We start from the raw sequence: 26,155 nt of genomic DNA, 5'->3' as shown, positions 1-26,155 counted from the left end.
CGGCGACGGCCTTAGCGCCGACGCGCTAAGCGAGGTTCTAGTACGGTTAGCATACGAAGCATAAGCGAAACGAGGCTATAAGAAAAACTATACCTAACGACTAATCTCTACTAAACTAGCTAGGTTAGTACCGATATACTCGAGGGCACCGAGTAGGTTAACGTCCGTAAGGGACCCGCTAGCAGCCCCCTTACGGGCTAGGGCTTTGCCGCCGGGGGTTACCTTATTCTTATTAGTATAAAAGACGTATAGCGTAGATAGGATAACTAACGTCGAGGTTAGTATACGAAGCGCAAGCAGAGCGTATAAGGAATATATATACGACTATAGAGTCTAGCTCGGCCTAGAGTGCCTCTAAGGCCTCGTTAGACTTCTCGATAGAGTCGTATCCGTCTAGGTCGTATAGGTCGCGCGTAGAGCGTACGGCGCGAATGCGCGCTAGTAGCGACACTAGTAAGCGGGCCGTAAGCGGAGTACAGGTATAATAGCTACCGCGGTAGCGATCGTAGTTACGCTTAGTAGTAGGGTCTATATTACTACCTATATAAACCTTAGTTAGGTCTACTAAAGCGAGTTAGTTACGAAGCGCAAGCGCGTAGCAAGTAGCGAGAATACGTACCGTTAGCCGTTATATGCTTAAAGTAATAGATATAGCCCTTTAGGACTTTTAGGGGGCGCTAGGTAGGCGTAGTAGGTATCGAGGGCAGAACGCCTACGGCGCGCTTGCCTAAGGTACGCGAAGGAGTAGATATACTAGTAATGTTTTTTTAGATAGATGTTTAAAAAAGAAAAATCTTTAAGTAATACTAGGGGGGCGTAAGATATAAGTAGGCGGGGGATAGGTAGGGGGTATTCGGAGCGCTTAGAAAAAGAAGAAGTTTTTAAGCGGGCTTCGAATGCTTTAAATACTCGCCTCGCTTTCGGATAGCTTGCGTTCTCGCGTAGCTACCGCGTTCTTAGAAATTTAGGCAACCTCTAGTTAGTACTAGAAGTAGCTGCGCTTTAAATCTATAAACAAATAAGCAACTACGAGGCAAATTATAACGTGCCTAGCAACTATAGCCTAGCGATAGGTGCGTATAAGACGCGTAAGTATAGCGCAGAGTATAAGAAATAGTATAATTTACTATATTGCTCTATAGCTAGGATAGCTATACCGAGGGAAGGAGATAATTATAAGAACCTAAGTAAGTAAAGTCTCCTATTATGCCTTAGCAAGCCTATATAACAATTATGTAATGTTATTACGTACACTACGGTGCTGTCTCGCTAGCGTAAAGCCTACTTAGCGTATACGCGGAAAAGCTCGGTCGCTTATACGGATATACTTAGTTACTAGCTCGGCATATATACTATCCGTACGTAGCCTAGTTAATAGTAAATACTCTGCCCTGTTCTAAGAAAGGCACGGTTTAGTTCTACTTTCTACTATAGCGATTAGTAGAGAGTGTTCTATATGTTACTATATACCTATTTCCTTACACTTATATCGAATAGCGAGTAGCCGTTGCTATATTATTATTATAATCGCCTCCTTCTACTTTCTACTACCTAAAGCTACTATCTAAAGTCTACGAAGGTTACGAGACTAGCTAAGAACGCTAATACCGAGATTGCGACGATAGGATAACTATACGAGAACACACACCTTATAATCCTATTTACTTATAGTAGCGGCCGCTAGGCTATTGAGTTATATGCTAATAACCGCTACGATATTGCACATTGGATTACGAAGAGGACAGGCTCTTAGGATGGCACTCGGTTAAAGCACGCTTGGCAATAATAATGTGGCTGGAGCACCATGCGAGCGAGCAGTGCTCCGGATGTGTGTCGCTGCACCGAGACAAATCGTCGCATGAGCTTTTCAACACGAAAACAGAACTGGAATGCTATCGCCGTTATCGTCCAGCCAAGCACAGGCTCCGCGGAGAGCTTCCAGCACTGCGAACATTGTAGCAGTATTGTCGACCCAGCAGATTTTCAAGCATGATGAGTGCAGTGTAGAATCAATACATGTAGCTAGAAGATATACATGTTCTCACTGCAGGAAGGCTGCCGGTGACAGAGTTCATCATCAGAAACAGAGGATCATCGAAACACGCCACCAGCCACAGCCAACCCACCACGGCCCGTGAGCCCGGTCCTTCGTCATAGCAGCCGACTCGTTCGTTCGCCGTTGCCTAGGGCAGTGGGAGAGCACAACCCAAGCTCCGTCCTCCTCTCTACAAACACCTCGCACCCTCTCATCGCACCCATCACAAACAACCATTTCAATATGAAGGGTGCATTATTGACATCGGCCCTGGCGGCCGGCGCCCAGGCAGGCGTCCACAAGATGAAGTGAGTAGCTGTCGCTGAGCTGTCGCGAGGTGGCTGGGAGAGCAGCACTGACCGGCGGCAATCATCAGGCTCCAGAAGATATCCTTGTCGGAACAGCTCGTAAGCTACATTCATCAGCAATGTGTCGCGTGCCAGTATGCTGACGATTCAATAGGAGGGCTTGAACATCGAGGACCATGTCAGGCACCTCGGCCAGAAGTACATGGGCGTTCGCCCCCAGAACCCCTTGAGTGAGATGTTCAAGGAGACATCAGTCCACGCGGAGGACGGTCACCCGGTCGCCGTCGACAACTTCCTCAACGCCCAATACTTCAGTCAGATTGCGATTGGAACACCCCCACAAGAGTTCAAGGTTGTGTTGGACACTGGTAGCTCGAACCTGTGGGTTCCATCTCAGGACTGCGGCAGCATCGCCTGCTACCTGCACTCCAAGTACGACCACGGCGAATCCACCACATACAAGCAGAATGGCTCCGACTTTGCCATCAGATACGGCTCAGGTAGCCTTGAGGGTTACGTCAGCCAGGACACCGTACAGATCGGTGACCTCAAGATCAAGAACCAGCTTTTTGCTGAGGCCACCTCTGAGCCAGGTCTTGCGTTCGCATTCGGACGCTTTGACGGTATCATGGGTCTTGGATACGACACCATCTCTGTCAATGGCATCCCGCCTCCATTCTACAACATGATTGACCAAGGTCTGCTTGATGAGAAGAAGTTCGCCTTCTACCTCAGCAGCACCGACAAGGGTGATGAGTCGGAAGCCATCTTCGGTGGTGTCAACGAGGACCACTACACTGGCAAGATGATCAACATCCCACTCCGCCGCAAGGCTTACTGGGAGGTCGACCTTGACGCCATCACCTTTGGCGACCAGACTGCTGAGATCGATGCTACTGGTGCCATTCTTGACACCGGCACTTCTCTCATCGCCCTCCCAAGCACTCTTGCTGAGCTCTTGAATAAGGAGATCGGCGCCAAGAAGTCCTACAACGGCCAGTACACCGTGGACTGCAGCAAGCGCGACTCTCTCCCAGACCTTACCTTCACTCTCACCGGCCACAACTTCACCATCGACTCTTACGATTACATCCTTGAGGTCCAGGGTAGCTGCATCAGCGCCTTCATGGGTTTTGACATTCCAGAGCCAGCGGGTCCTCTCGCTATCCTCGGAGACGCTTTCCTCAGAAAATGGTACTCCGTCTACGACTTGGGCAGCAACTCCGTCGGTCTTGCCAAGGCCAAGTAAGGAAGACGATGAATAACGTACGATGGAATGATGATAGTCAGCACATGGCTGCAGTGGAGGAGCAACACCGCGAGCAGAATCGTGCATAGCATGGAACGGCGTGGTCAACCGAGATTGTAACTACTGGCTAACAGCACCTAATGTGCGGTAAACGGCTTTTCATAGCGTATCACATACACTCTGTATACCATTACCCCAGAACAGGTACATGCAGTCCCATCTTTCAGATCTTGCAGGGGCACGTGCTGAGATCGAGCTCAGACAGCTGGAGGATCAGGCCAGTCGTACCTGCAGACCAGGCGCGACGACACGGCCAACTTCATTGGGAAGATTGTGAATTGATCACTTGTTTGCCGTCTCTTCCACTATTTCCTCGCCCGATCGCGTGACACACAGCACTATGTGCATTGCTTATCAGTCTAGCGTAGCCCGCGCCTGATTGTACATGTACCTTGGTATATGGCCGTAGCGTGCTCACCCTAAGCGTGGTGGTGAGACGCGTGAGATCACATGCAACGCTTAACGCCGAAGAAAATCCAGGGAGCCGTCATTGTTCGTGCCTCCCACTGCTGCGCCATTTGCCAAAGAACTCAAACATCCAAGCGGTGAGGTCAGACCATCACTCTAAATTATTCTTCACCTCATTTGACCGCTACTCGGCAACGATACTGCCGCGGTCTGCAAGATGGTGCACCGCGATGTAGCTCTCATGCACAGCACCCGTTGAGATGCGCGCGTTGGCATAGGCGACTGTAGGCAAACCTCGAGCTTGCACGCGCTGCTATTATTCGATAGGTACGCAAAGCAACTGCCTGTCAGTCAAGCTCATCGGCAATTGCGTGCGATAGACTAGACGATTGCGGAAGTGAAAAGTGATCTCGGCGCATGCGAGACACTAACAACGCGTGACCACAGCTCACGTAACTCGAATTCGAATCGACGTGTGCTTCACTTGCGCAAAGGCGTTGACGAGGGCTTCACTTGCCATGGCTTCAGCGTCAGCGTCAACGCCGGCCCTGCGACGGACGGGCCAGGCGAAGTCGTCGAAATCGACAATACGGAAGACGGCGCGAGTGAGAAGTCGTGATGGAAGTATTACGAGCATGGATGTGCCGGATAGATTCAAGAACGACGACGATGAAAAAGACGTAGATGATGGCACAGGCGTGAATGAGGATGACGACAATCGACCCATATTCGCACAGCAGTCCATGTATGGCATAATCGCCGCAACACGATCAAAACCAGACTTCCAGACCAGCTTCCAGCCAGACAGCGAAAGTGACAGCGATGAGCACAGCAGCACGAGGAGAAAGAGCATGGACGCACCCAAGCGGCGCAAAGAGAAGGATGCACAGAAGATGAAGGCGAGATCAGAGCCTCAGAAGTCGGCCAAGAAGGCTGAGGACATTTCGGGGTGGAAAGATGGCAGGAAATCTTCAGAATTCAAGCTTGCGAGATCTTTCCTGAAGCCGATGCGAGAGCGTTCAGATTCGCAAGGCCAAGGCCATGATCCTATGACGCAGAGCCAGTTCTTGCCGCCTCGAGGTGAAGAGCATGCTGAGACTGAGACTGGCATAGAACAGGCGCACACGCACACGCACGCACACGCACACACCCACGCACTTCGCAGCGAAGCACCCGTATTGGATCGCAAATTAGAGGCCATGCGCAAAGCTGAGATGCAAGCATCGATGGCATCATCGTCGAGTGGCAGAAATCGCAGGGACGGCAGGAGGTCCACAGATGGCAAGAAAAGGAAGGAGGAGCAGAGACCATTGCCGCAAGTCATTGCAGACATCTTCCGCTTCGACGCACCGGAAGAAGTGGTGGCGGAATTTCCGTGCTGGTACCTGCAGAATGTGCTCCTGCAGGGCTTCATGTACATCACCAGGAAGCACCTCTGCTTCTATGCCTACCTACAGAAGAAGACAAATACTACCATCAAGCACGGCCGTTTGGGCAAGCTCGGGAAGCACAGCTATCGCTATCGCCCATATTGGTTCGTTCTGAAAGCCGACAATTTTTCCTACTACCGAGATTCCGCTGAACCTTACTTCCCCCTGGGCCAAGTCGACCTGAGGTTCGCTATCTCGGCTGATCTTGCCGAAGAGAAAGGCACAGACACCACATACTTCACACTCACAACACCAACGAGGCTCTATCAGTATCAAGCCGATACGCCGGAGCTGGCGAAAGAATGGGTGAAGCAGCTTCAGAATGTCATCTTCAGAAGCCACAATGAAGGTGACGCCGTCAAGATCTCGTTGCCAATGGACAATATTCTGGATGTTGAGAAATCAAATGTTCTGGAGATGGCAAGCACCATCAAAGTGCGCGTCGTCGATAATGAGGAGACCTTTGCCATCGATGAATACTTCTTTACATTCTTCAACGCTGGAGATAGGGCCGAAGAGGCCTTGAGGATCTTGAGTGCAGACAGCCCTGCCAGGAAGGTCATGCTCGAAGAAGAAGGCGTAAATGAGTTCCATGGGACAGAGGGAAAGCCTGGGTCCCAGGTAAAAGGATCACACGAGCCGTCACCGCCAGACCCTGTACGCCCAACACTCTCACCCATGTCAGCTGGTGACAGCCCAAGTCCGCGTCTCAGTGGCGCGCATCGCCGTGCAAGTACGAAACTACGGCGCGGCAGTTCCGGCTCTGGGAGCGCGAGCTTCGACACTGGACGCAGAAGTTCCAGTGGCCAAGAAGGTGCTCGCCGTGCTTCGAAGTCGCCCGTATCGCCATCAATACAAGAATCGTCAGAGAGCTTTGTGACATCTTCCGAGCAGCCAGACTCTTCTTCGCATGAAGATGAGGAGCATGATGTGGATATGTCGGCAAGCCAAATGCTGAGCGATGACCACGTGTTCCGAGGTCCTACGCTTAGAATGCCTCAGCCTCGGCGCGCAGTGTTGGGCACAGGGAAGCATCTACAGCCAGAGTCTCGAGACTGTTCGCGATCTTCCAGCCAAGAGCCTATGCCTGTGCGGCTACACCCTCCATCAAGACAGCACACAGAGCAAAGTCTTGGCGGCCGTCGACCCGCTCTGGACCGCACGGACAGTGCTGGCTCTGGGCGAACAGTGGAGGCGGCAGACGACAAGCCCAAGCCTTCAGATGCCACAGCTCCGAAGCTCATTCGCGGAATTTCTACTCCTCTTCAATACGGCATGACTGTGGCAGGCATGGTTCGTTCATCTAGTAAGCGCATGGGTTCATACCTTAGCAGTAGTCCAAAGGCATACATCGACAAGTGGTCAGACGCAATTGCTGGTGGCAAGCGACAGTACATCAGCGAGGAGGGAATGGCACCTGACGACAGTATACGCGACCTGGAGGATGGCCTGGACGTTGTCGAGCACGAGCGACGCTTTCGAGAACATTTTGGCCTGCCTCCGACAGAAAAACTGGTATCCACTTTCTACTGCTGGCTGCATAAGACTGTTCCACTCTACGGAAAGATTTATATGGGCACCCGTCGCTTCTGCTTCCGGAGTCTCTGGTATGGCACGAAGACAAAGCTGATAATTCCATACAAGGACATCTTGAACGTCTCGAAACAGCGGGGTTTTCGATGGGGCTATCCAGGTCTGGTCCTGGTCATCCGTGGTTACGAAGAGCTTTTCTTCGACTTCCCTTCAAATGGCCTCCGGGACGACTGCGTAGTGACCGTGCTCAAGAACCTGGAATCCCTGGAAACTGCCGCCCAATCTACGCTGCTGACTCAGGAGGAGCAACAAGATGCTGAAGATGCCGCTGCCGAAAACGAATTGTTGCGTGATGCCAGGACAAGCAGTGCTGACCATGACTTTACAGACGAGCTTCGATCGGCGATGTCTCCAATCCTCTATGATGACCCGTCTGCTTCTACGGCCGCCTTGAAGCCGAAAAAGTCGTTGCGCATCACATGCCTGACGATTGGCTCACGTGGCGACGTCCAGCCATACATTGCATTGTGCAAAGGCTTTCTTGCTGAAGGCCATAAGCCGCGCATTGCGACACACGCAACTTTCAAAGACTGGATTGAGAGGCATGGCATCGAATTTGCAGAAGTCGGAGGAGATCCAGGCGAGTTAATGAGGATTTGCGTAGAGCTAGGCATGTTTACGCCATCATTTCTCTATGAAGTTAACACCAAGTTCCGGGGTTGGCTGGACGACCTGCTTCAGTCTGCCTGGGATGCCTGCCAGAACTCTGATCTGCTCATAGAGAGTCCCTCGGCTATGGCTGGCATCCACATCGCGGAAGCGCTGCAAATCCCATACTTCCGAGCTTTTAGTATGCCTTGGACTAGGACCAGAACGTATCCGCACGCGTTTGCTGTATCAAATTCTAAGATGGGCGGAGCGTACAACTACATGACCTATACTCTCTTCGACAATATCTTCTGGCAAACGCAGCAGTTTCAGGTCAATCCGTGGCGCCGCAAGACCCTTGGACTACCTCCTACCAGCTATGACAAACTGCAGCAGAACAAGGTGCCGTTCCTCTACAACTTCTCGCCAAGCGTGGTCACTCCACCTCTCGATTTCAGCGACTGGATCAAAGTCACCGGATATTGGTTCCTCGACGAAGGCACGGACTGGACTCCGCCTACAGAGCTTGCAGCATTTATTCAGAAGGCTCGTGAGGACGGTCAGAAACTCGTCTACATAGGCTTCGGCTCCGTCACCGTGTCCGATTCTAGACAACTTATGCAGCAGGTCGTTGATGCCGTCCTCAAAGCTGATTTACGCTGCATCCTCTCCAAAGGCTGGTCTGACCGCTTCGATAGGAATAAGTATGCACCCGAGCCAGAAATTCCGGATTGTATCTACAAGATCGATGCAGCACCTCACGACTGGCTGTTCAGACAAGTCGACGCAGTCGTTCATCACGGCGGCGCTGGTACGACTGGAGCGTCACTGAGAGCTGGTGTCCCGACAATCATAAAGCCTTTCTTCGGGGACCAGTTTTTCTTCGCAAACCGTGTTGAAGATCTTGGCGTGGGCATGCACTTGAAAAAGGTCACCGCAAACCAGCTTGGAAAAGCGCTTTGGATCGCCACACATGACGCCCGCATGTGCAACAAAGCTAGGGTCATTGGAGAGCAGATCCGCAGCGAGGATGGCGTCAAGACTGCTATCCATGCCATCTATCGTGATCTCGAGTACGCAAAGAGTTTGATCAAGAAGCATCCTCAGAGGAACAGCACGGATGGCCCGACTGAGGACGAAGATGACGACTTAACGGAAGAGAATTGGACGTTTGTCGAGAAAGAGCAGGAAGATGCTGAGATGGTGCGAGATGAGATTATGCTTGCATCGGAGCTCACAACAGCACAGGGTCCTCCACCACAAGACCAGAAACGTAAGAGCGCTGGACATTCCCGACAGATGAGCCTCGGACAGATGGTCATGCGAGGTGCAGGGCGCTCGTAGTATGAGCGCATTCTGGCGACTCGTAGTGAACCACAGATCGATAGTGAATGGGAGAACATCGAAGCGGGTGGGAGGTTTGGGCATTTGGGAAGGAGGGACACCACCGCATGAATCGCTATGAGTAATGTCTTTTTTTCAGTTTTGGATGAATTATGAGAATGAGAATAGAGTGTGTCCTGCATGCATTTCTGGGCATGGCTTTAGCGTGGAGTTTCTTTGGCGTTGGTGATGGTGTTGGTAGAGGGTGCGACGGAGGAAGATAGGGAGGAATAGGTTTTGTCCTGTACCTAGTTTTATGTCGCGTTGAGGGCGATAATAGGTTACTGCAGTCTTTGTGTTTAGGGACTCGCTGTCGCAAGCTCCATCAGGGACCGCCTCACTTGCCTTTTCCATGCACCGGCAGGCAAGCTGGAATTTGCCATCATTCAATTGGTCTTAATTCAGGTCACGCCATGTCGGTCTTTACAAGTGCGGTTCATCTAGTCATCCTCGGATCATTCTTCTCACCTAAATCATTGCGCATCAACCGGAGCTGACGGAAGCTGGGAGGAGGTATTTCAAGTGCATTACGCCTCCTTGTGCTTGTGGGAGGTATTTGATTTCGGAGGAGTATGTGAAGCTGTAGGCGGGCGGGATATTGAGGCGGATGGAGACTTCATCTCGTTTGACAGCGACAGATCGATGTCTCGAACGTTACGATACCTTTCTGCTGGCGTGACGCGGTCTTCGATTATGCTCGTGCTCTGTTTCTGTGACTCCTGACAGTGACAGCTCCGATTTCTTACAGTGTCGTCGGGATAGAGCAGAGCAGGGGTGTATTAAGGTCGTTGGGCTCCGCACCTCCCTGCCATGATGCCATCGACGTCAAGCATGTCACCGGCGTTGCTGCCCAAATGGTAGGCACTGTAGGCATTTTGCGAAGCTCACGTACATTTTCATGCTGCCTTGGAGATGATTCATGACTGTTCCAGGTGACGCATATCGAAGCCAGCTGAGGTTTGGGTCCGAGCATTTAGAGTTCGATCTTGCGTTTCCCTGCCACCGCTTGGCACGCTTTTGCTGCGCTTCCACAGGCTGGTTTGCCGAGCTTTAGCTGCATGTGCTGCAGTGTGTGCTGTACACTGGCCCGCGAAGGACGAATTGTAGTTGCGTTTTGAGATGAGGGAGCTTCGACGGGAGCGGCGGTGATGACCTGCATTCGTGCTGGTCGTCTTGTTCATCGAAAGTGAATTACATGCCACAACTGCGATCCATTTCTCTACTGCGCGACCACAACGACGAGACACAGCTAGCGAACGCTGTGCTACGACCCGACGACGACCACGAATGCGCGCCAGCGTCTACTAGATAGTGCGACTGAGAAAATAATCGCGCGCGCGACTATATCACTTCGACAGAAACTGTCCAGGGAGCAATTAAGCTCTCGCCCACAAAGCTACAATGTGGAAAGCCGCCTTCACGGGACGGAGTGAGAAGGGTGGGAGCAGGAGTGAAGCTGGACGCAGCGAGGCAGGAAGTGTGTCTGGCGAGAGACGAAAGAAGAGCTCCCGAAGCACTCGCGGCGATAATGAGAGTGTGGTCTCGTCAGCGAACAGACGCGACGATGACCGCGATCGCAAGAGATCAAGCAGATATGAGAATAGCAGTACGGCAGGCGGAAGTGTGTATGCCACGCCAGCGAGTTCGATGTATGGCACTGCGCCGTCGTCGCGCGTGGGTGACGGCTACTCCCAGGCGCGACCTTTGACCGAGAGTGCTTTGCGCATGCTGCCAAATGATGACGACGAGGAATGGGAGGATGAGGAGGATGGCAAGAGCAGGAAGAGCTCGAGCAGGAAGAAGCGCGGTTCCAGTGACGAGCGCGAGAAGAGGCACAAGAGTAGCGGGAAGGAGAAGGAGGCCAAGCGCAGCAGTTCGCGCGAACGACGAGAGCAGAAGAAGAAGACGCGGAGCTCGACGTCCGAAAAGGAGAAGAAGGCGCGGCGACCAGAAGCAGAGGTGGTGCGTGAAGGCTCGCGCGCAATCCCAGACATGGGCAGCTTTGAGCAGTTTCCGGGGCAGTATGCTGGAGCTGTGATGGGTGCGGCGGGAGAGGGAGACTATGTCATGTCAGGCGCATTGCCAGCTTCTGTGCCGAACAATCAGTTTCCAGGCCAAGGCCAAGATGCGTCTGGATATAGCGGAGAGATGCAACACCCCGGACTCGATCGAGCAGAGAGCTTTGGACACGCGGCCGAATATTATCTCGATCAGGGCGAGTCTGTACGCTTCCAGCCGGGCGTACGCGCGAGCACACCAAACATGCTTGTCAACCCCGACGCTCACTTGCACGCTGCATCGGCTGAAGCGCATCCTGTCGCCGATACTGGAAACGGGGCTGCAGCCGACTTCTACACCGGCACCGTGAGCCCGGTCTTCTCAACCCCACAGCCTGCCAAGCCATCACGACCCAGCAAGCAATCTGCTTCGGCGCCCTCCAGCGCATCGCACCCGAAGCCCACGCCATCACGAAATTCATCGGCCGGAAAGGTTGCAGCAGCCGGTCTGGCGCCTGCCGCGGGTGTGAGTGCGTTGGGAACGCCGTCGTCCTCACATCCGCATTCACAGTCTGAGCAGCCGGCATCTTCACCTTCACCTTTCCGCCCCCAAAGCACCCACAGTGATTACCCGCCGACCATCAAACCCAGCTCGAGCAGACCGGGCCGGCACAGCGCAGACGCCAGCACGTATTACGCTGCTCCACCCCCGCCAACCAATCCATACGGAAGCACAACTCAGGCAGGCACGACCGGCGTCTACGCGACCTCGACGAGCATGAACGCCAGTGGCAGCGACTCTCAAGCAGGAGCTACCAGCGCGTACGGCACACACGCAGATTTTAACACAACAGGCACATATTCAGGTAGGCAATCTACCAACGCTAACGTACCACTTTACGCAGCAGCAGGTGCCGGCGCAGCGGCTGCTGGTTACGCTGCAAATCAACACCAACACAGCCGGCACGATTCGAACACGGCGAACTTTGGATCCGGAGACTTCGGACACGGACCACCGCGATCCCCGCAACCGCCCGGCTTCGCTGGTGGAGGATATTATGGTCCACCAGGAGGCAGCGGCGGCATGATGCAGCAGCAGCATCATTTTCACGAGCACAAGGGTCCTATGACCAGGCTGAAAGATGGCATTCTCAATCTCATTGCAAGTCCAGAGGACACTGCCAAGATGGAGATGTACACCGAGTACATCGGCGTCTGCAAACATTGTTTCGATCCCAGGACTTCTGCTTGGGACGCCCCACGAGTTCATCATTATCACAAGCGGAAGGACTCCTTCGAGTCGCTGCGACGAAGGGCATCTTACGATCGTCTGGGCCGCAAGCGAAGTTCGGAGCGCATCGACAAGGACAACAGATATTATGCTTCCGAATCAAGCAAGAGGAGACGAGATGAGCGAGCTTCTGGGATTGGCATGATGGGAGCTGGACTGGCTGCTGCTGGAGCCGCAACTGCATCGGCGGCCCTTTTCCACGATCGCAAGAACTTCGACGACACTTATTCTGTCAAATCTGGTCACCGAGAGAGCTCGGCGCTGCGGAGACGAAGCCGCAGTAGCTCAAGAGAGCAGAGGCGGCAATCTACCCATGGCGTGCTAAGGCCTGAAGGCGAATATGTCACAGTCCGCAAGAAGGATGGCACAGTAGAAAGGAGACGCCTTGTGAGATCACGTTCGCGATCACGTTCTGCTACTCGCAAGTCGTCTGTTGGCTTTGGACTGGGTACTGCTGCCGCTGCCGGCGCCGCTTTGGGTGCTGCTGGGTTGGCAGCTCACGCGGGTCGCAGGTCAAGGTCAAGCTCTCGTGAGAGAAGACGGAGATCTTCTGCATACTCTCCAACCCGGTATGATCGTTCAGGCAGTCCCAAAGACCAAGGTGGAATCTTTGGAAACTTTTTCTCGCCCTCTAGCAGACAGCGACGAGGCTCACACGAGAAGAAGAAGAATCGTGGTTTCTTTACATTCAGCAACGGATCTTCATCATCTTCGAACTCCGAACTGGCATTCGGCGATCCTTACCTCAGCCGAAAAGGTAGCAGGGCCAGTCTGCGTCGCAAGTCTTCTACTCGCTCCTCGAAAGGTCGAGCTGGGCGTAGGAAGAGCGACGATCATCTTGCTGCGACAGTTGCTGGCATTGGTGCCACAGCTGCTGCTCTCGCTGCCGCACAGAAAGGACACAGGATTTCCAAACGTGGCAGCAGACCAGAACTTGGCGCCAAACGACAGGTTCGCACGCATGTGCCCGGTCATCGGCATGGCTCGCCTGGGTCCTCTGATCCAGACTGGGAGGACGAGCTTCAATCCGATGTCGATGATGCGTCAAGTGTGGATGGTGGGCTTGCTTTTGGCGATTATGGTGATCGACGTTTATCCTCTCGCCAAAGCCTAGAGAGCGTTGCTTCCTCCAATGATGGCGGACTCGGTGCTTGGGGTTGGCGATGGGGCGGCAAGGACAAGAATGGTCGAAAGATCAGACGCTCATCATCTCCTCAATCATGGCGGCCCACCGGCTCTCAGGGCTCATTGAGTGGACCTATTGCTGCTGGACTGACTGCCGGTGCTTCTGGCGCAGCATTTGATACATCAGAGCCTGTTCAACCGCAGCAAAGCGTGTACATCGATGACACTGGCCGACCGCTACCCACTGCTGATAACAGAAGCAGTACAAGTGGTAGCTCTCTACCACTGCAGTATGTCGATCCGCAGCCTATCAATTCTGACGCGGGCACTCCTCGACATCCCATGCCTGGCGCGTTCGATGCGGAGGCGCCAATCTACCGCCCAGCGCAAGGACCCATCGCGCAGCCGCAGCCTGTGACACCCACGCAGCCGGCCTTCACAAAGCCGGGCGCAGATCTCGGCTATACAGCGACATCATCTCCCGAAGATGCACGCCCTGGCATGCCTCGTCGTACGCAGTCCAGTCCTGTACAATCGACCTGGATGAAGGATGCTGCTGCCATCGGCGGAGGTGCTCTCGCTGCAGGCGCTATCATTGCCGGCGCGTCAGCACTCAATGGCTCTGCAGCATCCGGCGCTTCAGGTCGCAGGTCGAAGGATCCTAACAGCCGCGTCAGCTTTGGCCTGACCTCGGAGCAACAGCGCAAAGAAAATCGAGAGCGTCGGAAAGAAGAACAAAGGGCAGCGGATGACGAACGTAGACGATCTGATCGCGCTCGAGCTGTCAAGGAAGAAGCCGAACGTGCCGCTCGAGAGTCTCGACAAGAAGAGATCCGACAGCAGCGAGAGGATGAAAACCGCCAAGCTGCGGAGGTGAAACTCGCCAAGCTTCGCGAAGAAGAAGCTGAACGAGCACGACAAGAAGCTGAGAAGCAAAGGCAGATTGCCGAAGAGAAAGCTCGCCAGGACCGAGAGCGGCAGTGGGAGATCGAACGTCTTGAGAAAGAAGCAAGAGATCGAGCTGCAGCTGCTGAGGTTGCCCGTCAAGAACTCGAGAAGCAGAGAAAGGCTCGAGAAGAGGCTGAACGTGCTCAAGCTGAGCTCGAGAGGCAAAGACGAGAGCGAGAGGAAAACTACGCCAGAGAACAAACAAGACTCGCTGATGAGGCTCGCCGTCAAGACGAAGAGCGAAAGCAATGGGAGGCCGAGCGCTATGCAAGCGAGTGGCAGAGTGCTAGCCGGCAGGGCTATGGGCCAGAGCAGAAGCGACCCAGCGCATCCTCGTGGGCGGCACCACTAGCTGGTGCTGCAGCTGCTGCAACTGTTGGTGCAGTCATGGCTGGCAGAGAACACGAGAAACGCCGCGACAGCTCTGACAGTCCAAAGTCAAGGCGCCGAAGTCATCGATCTGGGACTGAAGATGAGCTTGAACGAGCGGCGAAGGAGAAGTATGGCGAACGAGCTAACGTCGAGCTCCGTGATGGCTATGCTGCTGCCGAGATCAAGCCCATGAACGAGCATTCAGGGGAGCCACTCATGGATGACGATATCTATGATCCCGACTACTTCAAGCGGAAGCAGCAAGGTGTACGACGTGAGGAGCTTGCACGAAAAGCGGCCGAAAAAGTTGTCGCCAGTCGTGAGCGATCGACTTCGCCGTACTTCGAGCATGATGCGTACGCAAATTTCTTCAGACCTGCAGACCTTGGCACCAAAGCTGGCTACACAGAAAGCAACCCTTATCCGGATGCTGACGTTGCTGTGTACCATGCTCGAAATGACGATGCTCACTACTACTTCCCGCAAGACCAGGCTTGGCCAAAGGGCCCACACTTTGATGAGTTCGTTTCGAAAGGCACTCGAGCCAGAAGCAAGAGCGCTCCCTTCGGCGTTCCTCGATTGAATGTGATGGCACCTACTCCGCCTCCGGAAGAACAGGACAAGCGGCGCCGAAGACCTGGTCCATTGCCTCCCTCGTCGTTGTCGAAAGATGCTGATCCCGACGAGGAGGGCTCAACGAGTACGAAATCTTCTGGCAAGTCTGAACGCAGCAGAAGTATCTCGTGGGGAGAGGACAAATATCATACCTACGATGTACAGACTCCTGACAGTTACCAGGAGCGCGAAAGCTACATAACATCGCCGGACGCAGCAAAGGTCGCTGGTGTCGCTGGTGTCGCCGGTAAGGCATTGCATGAGGTCATTGTCGAGGAGCCAAGTGGAAGAAAGTCAAGAGATTATACCTACGATAACAATGATTTTGGCAAAGACACTTACAACACCGAGACGCCTGCTGATGAGGAAGAAGGCGTGGAAGAAATAGAACGCACTCCAGAAGCTGAAACAAAATTCTCCAGGGCAGGGCTCGGGGACGCTGCGTTCTACCAGCAGCCATTCTATGAGTCGGTCTCTGATGTAGGCAGCCGCTTCCAGATGCCGTCTCCTGGAACAGAAGGTGCGCCTTTTAGCCGCGGCTTTGTTGAGGAGATGGAGATCAGTGACGATACTCCTGCCGAAGAGAAGAGGGTGCCTGGTACCTGGGACGATGAGGAGGCGGACATCTACAGACCTACTCCAAAGTCAATGAAGGAGACAGATGCAGTTTCAGGTGCAGAGCGTGATGTTCCACGTACATCGGAAGAGCCTGCTTGGGAGCCACCTCTCAGCAAAAAGGAAAAGAAGAAGCGTGAAGAGGCTGCTAAGAAATCAGGTGACTTCGAATCCTTCTACAGCGGAATTCCAACTCCCCCTGAGCTTGAGCGTGTTCAGACTCTTGATGAAGAGGTCGTGGGATCTCCTGGTGGCATTGAAGGAGAGTACTTTCCCCCTCCACCGCCCAGCAAGAAAGACAAGAAGAAGAAGAAGAAGTCTGGTCCTGGCCTCAGCTTTGCTGATCTTGCGATCGAAGTCTTTGCTGAACCTGAGTCACCGGCAGAACTGGAGCGAGTCCAAACGCTCGAAGATAGTGAGGCTTCAACGCCAAAGAAAGAGGCCGCGGACGAATACTTCCCTGCTCTGTCCAAGAAAGAGAAGAAGAAGCGCGAAAAGGAAGCAAAGAAGCAAGGCTTTGCTGATATTGTCGCCGAGGCTTCTGGACCGAAAGATGACAAGTCAACTCTCGCAGATACTGATACTGAACAGTCTCGAGATGCGAAGGGCAAGAAATCGGGATCGTCATTTGCTGACCTGGCGGACGGCATTCTCGCTGCAGGAGGAATCGCTGCGGCAGCTACCGCTCTCAATGTCTCGAATGACAGCGCCTCGGAGTCACCTAGTGGCTCGAGCAGCAAGAAGGACAAGAAGAAGAAGCGCAAGTCAAAGCTTGGCGAGTCAACCTTCGACGACCCGAGAGACCAGAAGCCTGAAGCCGAGCCAGTGGATACTACGAAGCCTCCTCTCTCGGGCGTGATTGAGAAAGAGCCGATTCGCATGCCTGGCGGATGGGACGAATCCGAGTCGCCGCCGCGCAAAGCGTCCATTGACGAGCCGTCCCAAGTTCAAGCCAAGGAGGAGCAGACTTCGGCTGGCGTCCAAGAGTCTTCAACTTCACAGGAAGCTGATCCGTGGGAGTGGAGTGCGCCGACCTCGAAGAAGAACAAGAAGAAAAGCAAGCGATCCAGCTTGGCAAATCAGCCTGAGGTCTCCTCGCCATTGAGATCTGAAGTCGCTTGGGACGACTATACTTCTGCCAAGGTGACCGCTGAGCCGGAGTCCTACAATAACGATTATGGCTTCCCGACTTCCAACAAGGACGCTAAAAGCGATGCTTCGCGATCTGAGCCAGTGACTGTCATTGACACTTCGAAGCCGCCACTTTCTCAGGCGTGGAATGAGCCGAAGCCTCAGGCCAACACATCAGCTTACCGCTCAAGCGATGACAAGCCACAAGAACGCGAAGGTGCTGTTCCGAGGTCTCCTGAAGAGAAACGGGAACCACGCTCGGATAAAGCCTCTGCTGACATTGAGCGCAAGCTGAGTGGAAGCCAGAAGAGCACTTCTCCTGACGATGCGCGCTCCGTCGTCTCCGAATCTGCTGCTGAGAGGAGGAGGTCGAGACGTGAAGAGTCTAGACGCGGCAGTGATTATGCTTCTGGTTATGATCAGCCTGACTATGCGTACGAAACGCAAAGTGTTGCTGCAAGCGAGCCTGCCTATCCTGGAGAAGAGGCGAAGCGGCGAAAGAGACGTTCCAAGCACGAAGACGATGATGATGACACGCGATCTGTCATGTCAAGCCGTTCGCGGCGTGATAAGGATGAGAAACGTCGTTCCAAGCACGATGACGAGGACACTGCATCAGTGACCTCGAGCCGCTCACGCCGAGAAAGAGAGGAATCCCCATCAGTCAAGAAGGAGAAGAAGGGTCTTTTTGGAGGACTCTTTGGCCGAACCAAGTCCTTTGACGGCACTTCTTCATCTAGCAAAGACAAGGATCGAGACGGTGCACCTCTCAGCAGATCGTCCACACGTGACAGCAAGGACAGGGATGATGAACACGATGATCGAAGAAGACGTAAGAAGAAGCATCGGGACTCTGAGTACGGCGACGACGACGATGATACCCGATCTGTTAAGTCAGAGTCTCATCGCCGTCACCGTTCTGCGGGAGATCGCGATGACGATAAGGACAGCCACGAGAGAAAACGCCGCAGCACCCATGAGGATCGAGATGAGTCTCGCTCAGCGATTTCAGAGTCTGGACATCGTCACCACCATCGCCGCCGTACTGACGATGATGGAGAAAGCAGAGACGCTGCGAGCGAAAGCGGACACCGTCATCACAGCAGGAGAAGCACTGCTGATGAGCTTGGACGAGATTCTCGCGATCAGTCTTTTTTAGGGAATCGGGTAGAGGGACTGCCGCCTCTACCCGCTAGTCGCCCGGTGAGTCCAGATTCGGCTGTTGAGCGGAGGGAAGGCAGACCGCTCGAGGCTGAATCTGGGCGCGGGTCAATGGTGAAAGATGCTGTGCTTGTTGGAGGCGCTGTCGTAGGTGCTAGCCTCCTTGCTGATGCACTCAGCAGCAAGTCTTCAGATGACAAGTATCATGCAGACGACATCGCGAGGTCTGCCGAGCATGATCAGAGATATGACGAGGCTCACAACAGTGCTGTTGCAGGCGTTGTTGAGCCAGAGACGCCTGCGAAGGCGCGTGAGGTTGAGCTTAGCGATGCGAGCTTGTCTGCTGAGAGACCTGCCAGTCTTCAGAGGCCTGTGAGCAGTACCGCTGTACCTTTAAGGTTTCCATTCGGACACGCGCCGACTACGCCTGGCTCGGCAGACCGTACTTCCGCCACGGAGAGAGCGAAGAGCTTCAGCTCTCCTTCTCCTGCTGCGCCGCTAACTGCAGGATCGCCAACAACTCCTTCCTCAGCCAAGTCCCGACAGAGTAGGCCGCACTCATCCGAATTCAAAGGTGTCATGCCACTGTATCTGGTCGAGCGTAATCGCCAGACGCCTGAAGTCGAAGAAGGCCTACCCAGTTTGCCTTCAAGCAAGCCATCAAGTCGAGCTAGCAGTGTGCACGGAAGCGATGACGGGTTTCAGTCTGCGGCGGAGGAGTGGGACAGTCCGTCTGCGTCTCATAGAAACCTGCCAGCTTTAGATCTAGCTGGAATTGGCGCTGCATCTTATCAGAGTGAGGATGAGACCACACCGAAAGCTACACATTTCCCCCTGACTGCAATACCTTGGACAGCGTCTTCCACTACGCCGACTGCGGAGAAGCGTGAGAAGCAACAGCCGCAATTCTTTACTTGGGACGATTACGTTCAGGATGAGAAGATGCATGAGCAGCAGGAAGAAAAGGAAGCATCACGGCAGGACCCGTCATTTTCGAAGGAGAGGAATCGATCAACATCTCCTAGCAAGGCTAAAGCTTTGGCTGCAGCTGCCATGCTTGGCACAGCTGCTGTTTATGGAAAGCAAAAGCTCGACAGCCAATCTTCGGAACAAGTGCACGATCTTGACCCTGTTGGCCCGAAGCATGAGTATCCTCTGCCTGCACCTCTGGCAGAGCCAACTCCTACCGAACCAGCAGAAACGCCCGAAGCGTCTGGTAAGGGTTCAAAGAAGGAGGGAGAGAAGTCCAAGAAGCAGATCCTGGACACTGAAGCTCCTGCTGACGAGCCCGAACGCGAGCTTGAGCGACAAGATACCGAGGATTTCTTCGATGCTGAATCGCACGCCGAAGAAGGAACTGTCAGCAGGGAGCGCGGTCAACCGGCTCCAACAGAAGTCTCTGAGTCTGCACATCCCAAGAATGCTCTTGATCGATTCTTGAGCGATGAAAGGCATGCTGAAGAAGGCGATGGCCACTTTTTTGCCAGTGCAGCTGCTCACACTATACCGGTCATTAATGTACAACAGGCCTCTCCGGATGCGGAGCGCCGGGCGGAGTTGAATCCGGAGGAGCAGCGTCCGCAAGATGGTGGCTACTTCGCCTCTGCGGCTGCTCACACCATGCCAGTCTTGCCAAGATTGAAGTCTGAAGAAGGCACGGAGCAATCCTTTGAGGTTGAGCATGCAAAGGAAGAGGGTTCGATTGAGGAAGGGGAGGCTGCGATGCCTCTTCTCCAGCGAGACGAACCGGCTGATGCCGAAGACGAGCGTCCTGCTACTGCCTACAAGATTCCAGAGGCCAAATCAGAACCTGCGCCTCTGGTCATTGACGAGCGTACTGTCGTGGCAGCGCCTGAGGCTACAGTGGAGGTCGCACCTGCTCCACAGCTTACGAGGAAACAATCAAAGAAGGCCAAGAAGAAGCAGAGAGCTTCCACAATCTTCGAAGATGAGCCGCAGACTGCCGTCGAGGACTCTCCCGCGGACGGAAGTGGTACGCAAACGCCCGCGAACGAGACCGAGGCGCCTCGAGAAGAGTCTGCCTCGCAATTCAATTTCGGACTTTCAGACTTCAGTCAGATCGCGCATGACAACACTTGGGGTGACTCGCAAGCAGAAGCTTTTCAGACGTCCATGGATCGCGCCGCCAGCAAGCCAAGGCTCGGTAGTGTGCATGATGTTGATGGACTCCGCTCGCACGACGTAGAAGTCGACGATGTTCACAGTCCCGTGGAAGGTAGAACTGCACCTGCGACTTCTGTACCCGCTCCTTGGGCAACTCCGCAACCCGAGCCCGAGACTGAGGAGTGGTCGGCGTCGTCATCTTCAAGCAAGAAGAAAGGCAAGAAGGACAAGAAGAAAAAGCCTGCACCTTCTTGGTCTGAGGAACCTAGCGAAGCCGAGCATGCTGAGTCCTCAACTGCTGGACTTGCTGTGGGAGCGCTTGCTGGTGTTGCTGCGGCCGCTGCTGTTGATGATTGGTCGAGTTCGTCTTCTTCTGGGAAGAAGGGCAAGAAAGACAAAAAGAAGAAGCCGCCTACTTGGTCTGAGCCTGAGGGTGTCGACGCTGGAGTGTTGGAGTCTCGTGATGAGTCTTCAGTTCCGGAACAGGATACAACCGATGATGTAGCCGTGGCTGCAGATGGATCATCGCAAGTAGAGTCTCGTGATGAGCCGCATGAATCTGAAGAGCCCGTACCAGCGCCAGAGACCAGCGAAGTCGCCGACGAAAGTTCGAGAGAAGCTCAAACGCCTGCTGTTGAATCAGAAGCTCCGGCTGCCGACGACTTCTTCCCTATCGTGTCCAAGAAGAAAGCGAAGAAGGGCAAGAAAGGTAAAGCTGATTGGGACGAGGAGACGCCAGTCGAAGAGACCGGCCGACAGGATGCTGAAGACGAGTCGAATGCGAATAGAGACGTGGTCCCTGATTCGCAGAGCCCGGGAGATCCTGCGGAAGAACCACGCGAGCTTGTCAATGAGCTTCCAGACGTACATACACCGGTCGCCGAGATCGTCCAGCCAGATGAGTCTGCTGCTCAGTCCGCTCTCGAGTCGTTTGCGCCTGTCTCGTCCAAGAAGAAGAGCAAGAAGGATAAGAAGAAATCTAAAGCTGCAACTTGGGACGAATTTGAACCAGTATCAGAGACTGCTGAGCCGGAACCTGATGCTCAGGAGGAGATCGTTGCCGAAACTGGAAAGGGTACTGAAGTCGAACAGCACCAGGCCATTCCTGAGGTGTCCGACATCGAAGCCATTACTCCTGAACCTACGACTGACGCTATCGATGAGGTTCATGTCGAAGAGAAGCCGGCTTTGTCAAGAAAGCAGAGCAAGAAGGACAAGAAAAAGAAGAAGTCGGCACTCGCCCGGGATCCGGAGCCAGATTCCACGGTACTTGAATCAGACAAGCAAGAAGAATCTGGTGAAGCATCAGCCGAGAGGCATGATAAGCCTGTGATACCAACAGAGGCTCTGAATACTGTCTTGAATCAGTGCGCTCCAGACGATGTTCACGAGAAGGCTGAGACAGCCAAAGGTGGCGAGTTGGTTATTCCGCCAGAAAGTCTCAACACGGTGCTTCAGTCTGCCTCAGGTCAAGATACTGCAGATGCCGGCCAAGTGGCTGAGCAGCCATCCCTCGAGGAAAATGTAAATGACGACTTCAAGCCAACATTAACACGTAAGCAGAGCAAGAAGGATAAGAAGAAAAAGAAAGCATCAGCTTGGGAGCCAGAGCCAGAGTCAGAACCAACACCATCGGAAACCGAATCTCGCGACTTTGCCAAGGCTGACGAAGGAGCTCATCCGGCTGGCGACGATATCGTTATTCCTTCAGAAGCATTGAACACTGTTCTGCAGCAAGACACTTCTCATTCCCCTCCACCCGTCGACTCGAAAGCTGAGACCGAGAAGATCGATCATGACTTTCAACCCACGCTGCCCAAGAAACAGAGCAAGAAAGACAAGAAGAAGAGGAAGAGTCTGGCTTGGGACCCGGACACAGAGACTGACTCGCAGACCGAGGCAGCCATCACAATCGAAAATGACACTGGTCTTCAGGAACCAGCAGAGGCCTCCACAAGCAAAGAAGAAGATGTCATCATTCCGCAAGAAGCTTTGAACACTGTTTTACAATCTTCAGCCGAGCCGGCAGATACATCGACGACCGATGAGCCTCCTACTGAAATCATTGAGAAAACCAAAGTCGAGGAGAAGCCAGCTCTTACCCGAAAGCAAAGTAAGAAGGACAAGAAGAGAAAGAAGTCCTCTGCGTTCGAGTGGGAAACGCAACCAGAGCCAGATGTTCAAAACGAATCGTCTCTCCCTGGAGACGAGCCAACACGCAACGAAGCTGACTTGACTGTGCCGCCAAAGGCTCTCAATACTGTCATTCAGACCGAAGACTCCCGTGGCGTTGATAGTACTGATGATGCCAACAAGCCTGCTCTCTCTCGCAAACAAAGTAAGAAGGACAAGAAAGAGAAGAAGAAGCAGTCTCCCTGGGAGCCCGAACCCGAACCAGAGGTCGAAGATACGCCTGTGGCAGCACAATCTAGCTCTGAGCTAATTGAGCAGGCTGCAGGGGTCCCTCTTCCACCAGAGTCACCCGATGAGTCTTTCCACGACGACTCCTTCCATGATGCGGAGGAGTTCAACGACACCCAAGCCCCGGATACTTTCCATGAAGCAGCGGAAATAAGTGCTGTCGAGGATGGCGCTGTGACTAACGTTGTGTCGGTCGATGAACCCTCTGAGCCTATCAAACAATCCTGGGCAGATGAGATGGAGGCGGCTGACCCTTCAGCTACACGGCCAAGCCATGAGAGACACGACAGCAACCTCGTCGATGATGTCTTTGGCATCGCCAACGAGAGTGGTGAGCTTCATGGCACTTTGTCAAATGACCAGCGCGAGACGCCGATTGCAGATCGCGGCCTTGAGTTCGAGCCTGAGCGCGCTACTGAGGATATGGATGCTTTTGGTGAAGCTTCGCCTCGAGCTTCTGCTGACTGGACTGGGTTTTCTAAGAAGAAGGGCAAGAAAGGGAAGAAAGGCGCGAAGAAGTCTGGTGCGCAGACGCCTGTGGTTGAGGAATCGGTTGCTGCAGAACCAGCTTCGGAGACGGCGCTCCTTGACGATCAGCACCCATCGCCAATTGAGCGACCAGAACAGACCCAGCACCAGGAGAAGACCGAAACATCGGCTCTGGAGCCTCCTAGCACCGAGCAATTACCCGAAGCTGAGGTTGAGCATGCGCTGGAGAGCACAAAGCTGGATGCCACGAATCCAGGCCATGTCGAAGATTCTCAGGACAATCCAATCCCGGATGCTCATGATGCACCGCCCGAACAAAACAGCACTCCTGCTGATGACCCTGAAGAGCAGAAGTCGATCGATGATGCAGAACGTGTACAGGAGCAACCTCTTGAAGGCACCCAGCGTAATGCAGATGAGCTGACTGCTGGTACGGAGCAACTGCCAACAACTGCCGAGGAGGCAGACGAATTCACATGGTCTGCGCCAACCAAGAAGGGCAAAAAAGGAAAGAAAGGCAAGAAGTCCGGCACACAGACCCCGCAGGCTACTGAAGAGCCTGTCGCGATGACCGAGTTTGATCGCAATATGCCAGCTGAGGAGCAGACCATCTCCACCGCAATGGCTGAGAATCAGACTGCCGACGTTCCTGAGCCCTCGATTTCGACCGAGGAAGCTTTGCCAACGAATCCGACTGTAAATCTTCCACAGTCCGGTCCAGAAAGCAGTGCGCCAGCAGTTGCTGCTGACGCCTTCGATGTTGATAAGAATGCTCACGATGCAGAACCAGAAGAAGAATTCGCATGGACCTCTTCTAAGAAGAAAGGCAAAAAGGGCAAAAGGAGTCGGCAGCAGTCTGTAGCTGATCTACCATCGGCCGAAGACACAAAGTCCGCTGAGACTGAAGCCATCTTGGAGCGAGATGTTGCCAACGAAGAAGCCTCGCCTCGTGTAATTGACGACGCAACTCCTGTTCTAGCGGCAGAGCATCAGGCGGAACCTACGATAGCTCAGAACGAGCCAGCAGATGAATTCTCTTGGGCGTCGAGCTCGAAGAAGAAGAAGGGCAAGAAAGGCAAGAAAGGCCAGAAATCCCAGGACTTTGAGCCTGACGCAGGCGCATCAGAGTCGCCTGGTCCGGCAGAGCCTGCTACACCATCACTCGAGGAGCAAGCTTCTGGTTTCGTCGAAGAGCCCATCAAGCAGGTTGACGAGAATGACAAGCCCTCTGAGGAGCCTGCAGCGGCCGAGACGGAAGACATCCGGGCAATGCCGACTTCCAAGAAGAACAAGAAGGGAAAGAAAGGCAAAACGTCGGGCTTTGATGCGCTGGAGCAGCCCCAACCAGAACTTCGTGAAGCTGACATGAACGACACCCCGATCGAAACCGCTACTCCTCAGAGAGCCGAACCTCCCCCATTGGAAGCAGATGACTTTTCTGGATTCATGACATCCAAAAAGAAAAAGGGCAAGAAGGGCAAGAAATCTGCTTCCGGCACAGCAACGCCGCTGTCGGAGACCATCGAGGCTGATCAAGATGATGGGAAGATCGACATGGCGGAGGCCGAGGTGCAAGCGCCTGAAGACAAAAGCATGGATGTCGAAAACACAGAGTCGAAAGTTGAGGCTGAAGCTGGGGGTGCTACTGCCGAGAAGCCTATTGAACGATCACTCGAACAAGAGGCCAGCGTACCACAGGAAGACGCATCGAGGGAGACAGAAATGGCTGGACAGCGGCTTGAGCACGACGCTGATCAAATCGACCTGACTCAACACGATGTCGCCGCTGAGCAGACCCGCGACACTGCAGCCATACCTGACTTTTCTGCCAATCCTGGCCATGCAAACGACGGTGCCGACAGCTGGTGGGAGCCCACAAGCAGCAAGAAGCAGAAGAACAAGGCCAAGAAGAACAAGCAAGCAATTGACCTTGCTGCAGCAGAAGCCGAGCAGTCAGAGACGCCAGCACTGCCTTCTACCATCGATGCCGAAAGAATTGAGCCGGCTGCTACCCCTTCAGTAGAGGAGAACCCCGAAGCTGAGCATCAAACTGCTGAAGTCGATGAATGGTCCACATCAGTATCTGGCAAGAAGAAGGGCAAGACGGGCAAGAAGTCCAAGCAGCTAGCTCTTGACGAGCCTAATGCCGAACAGTCTACTCCTGTCGAAGAGAACGCGAACGAGCCTGCCATTGGCGGAGAAGAAGTGTCAGTGTCCAACACTGCAGAGGTCGAAAATGATGTTCCAGTCTCGGAGAAGAAAGAAGAAGACCTTCCTACTTCGACAGAGCAGGAAGAGACAATCAGAGAGCCGATGGACCTTGATCGACTCCCTCCAGCCACAGATCAACCTCGCGAACCGATTGCGGATGTTAACTCGCCCTCAGCCGTGCCTGAAGAGGCTCCAGAAGAATTCGCCTTCACTACTAAGAAGAGCAAGAAAGACAAGAAGAAAGCCAAAAAGGCTGGGGCATCAATGAGTGATTCTTGGAACGAGTCTACTGAGCCTTCCGAGGTGCCTCCAGAAGCGGAGATCAGCAATAAGACTGCAGGATTGGGGGCTGCTGCTGTGGCAGGGGCTACTGCTGCCGCTGGTTTGGTCGAGAAGCCAGCGGAAGAAGACGAGTGGGCTGGATTTTCTACGAAGAAGTCAAAGAAAGATAAGAAGAAGGCTAAGAAGAGTGGTGCTTCTACACCAGCTGTTGTCGAGGACAAGGAACTTATGCCATCCGATGGAGTAGAGGATAAGTCGATGCTTACCGACAGCGCCGGGCAACAAGAACAGACTGGTGCAGCGGAGCAATCTAAGGACT

General features: G+C 53.8%; 2 protein-coding genes across 2 annotated transcripts; both read left to right on the top strand.

The window, feature by feature from the left end:
* The first annotated feature begins 2,088 nt into the window (after nt 1-2,088).
* MYCFIDRAFT_89289 (uncharacterized protein) lies at nt 2,089-3,798 on the top strand. Its single transcript, XM_007930010.1, has 3 exons — nt 2,089-2,343; nt 2,412-2,442; nt 2,498-3,798. The coding sequence occupies exons 1-3, from the start codon at nt 2,279-2,281 to the stop codon at nt 3,590-3,592; spliced, it is 1,191 nt and encodes a 396-aa protein (XP_007928201.1). The 5' UTR covers nt 2,089-2,278; the 3' UTR covers nt 3,593-3,798.
* An 888-nt stretch (nt 3,799-4,686) lies between these two features.
* On the top strand, nt 4,687-8,862 carry MYCFIDRAFT_114137 (glycosyltransferase family 1 protein; the record flags this gene model as incomplete). The annotated part of the gene is made up of 3 exons (XM_007930009.1): nt 4,687-6,025; nt 6,119-6,619; nt 6,692-8,862. Coding segments are annotated over 3 exons (4,011 nt in total), but the record flags the coding sequence as incomplete, so codon positions are not given.
* Between the last annotated feature and the right edge of the window lie 17,293 nt (nt 8,863-26,155).

The sequence above is a fragment of the Pseudocercospora fijiensis genome, assembly GCF_000340215.1.
Source record: "Pseudocercospora fijiensis CIRAD86 unplaced genomic scaffold MYCFIscaffold_6, whole genome shotgun sequence".
NCBI classification, from domain to species: Eukaryota; Fungi; Ascomycota; class Dothideomycetes; order Mycosphaerellales; family Mycosphaerellaceae; genus Pseudocercospora; species Pseudocercospora fijiensis.
This window is presented reverse-complemented; position numbering and strand designations above follow the sequence as displayed.

Coding starts and splice junctions, on each gene's coding strand:
- MYCFIDRAFT_89289 (XM_007930010.1), top strand. CDS start 2,279: ATGAAGGGTGCATTATTGACATCGGCCCTGGCGGCCGGCGCCCAGGCA. Junction 2,344..2,411: donor GCAGGCGTCCACAAGATGAA/GTGAGTAGCTGT, acceptor GGCAATCATCAG/GCTCCAGAAGATATCCTTGT. Junction 2,443..2,497: donor TATCCTTGTCGGAACAGCTC/GTAAGCTACATT, acceptor ACGATTCAATAG/GAGGGCTTGAACATCGAGGA.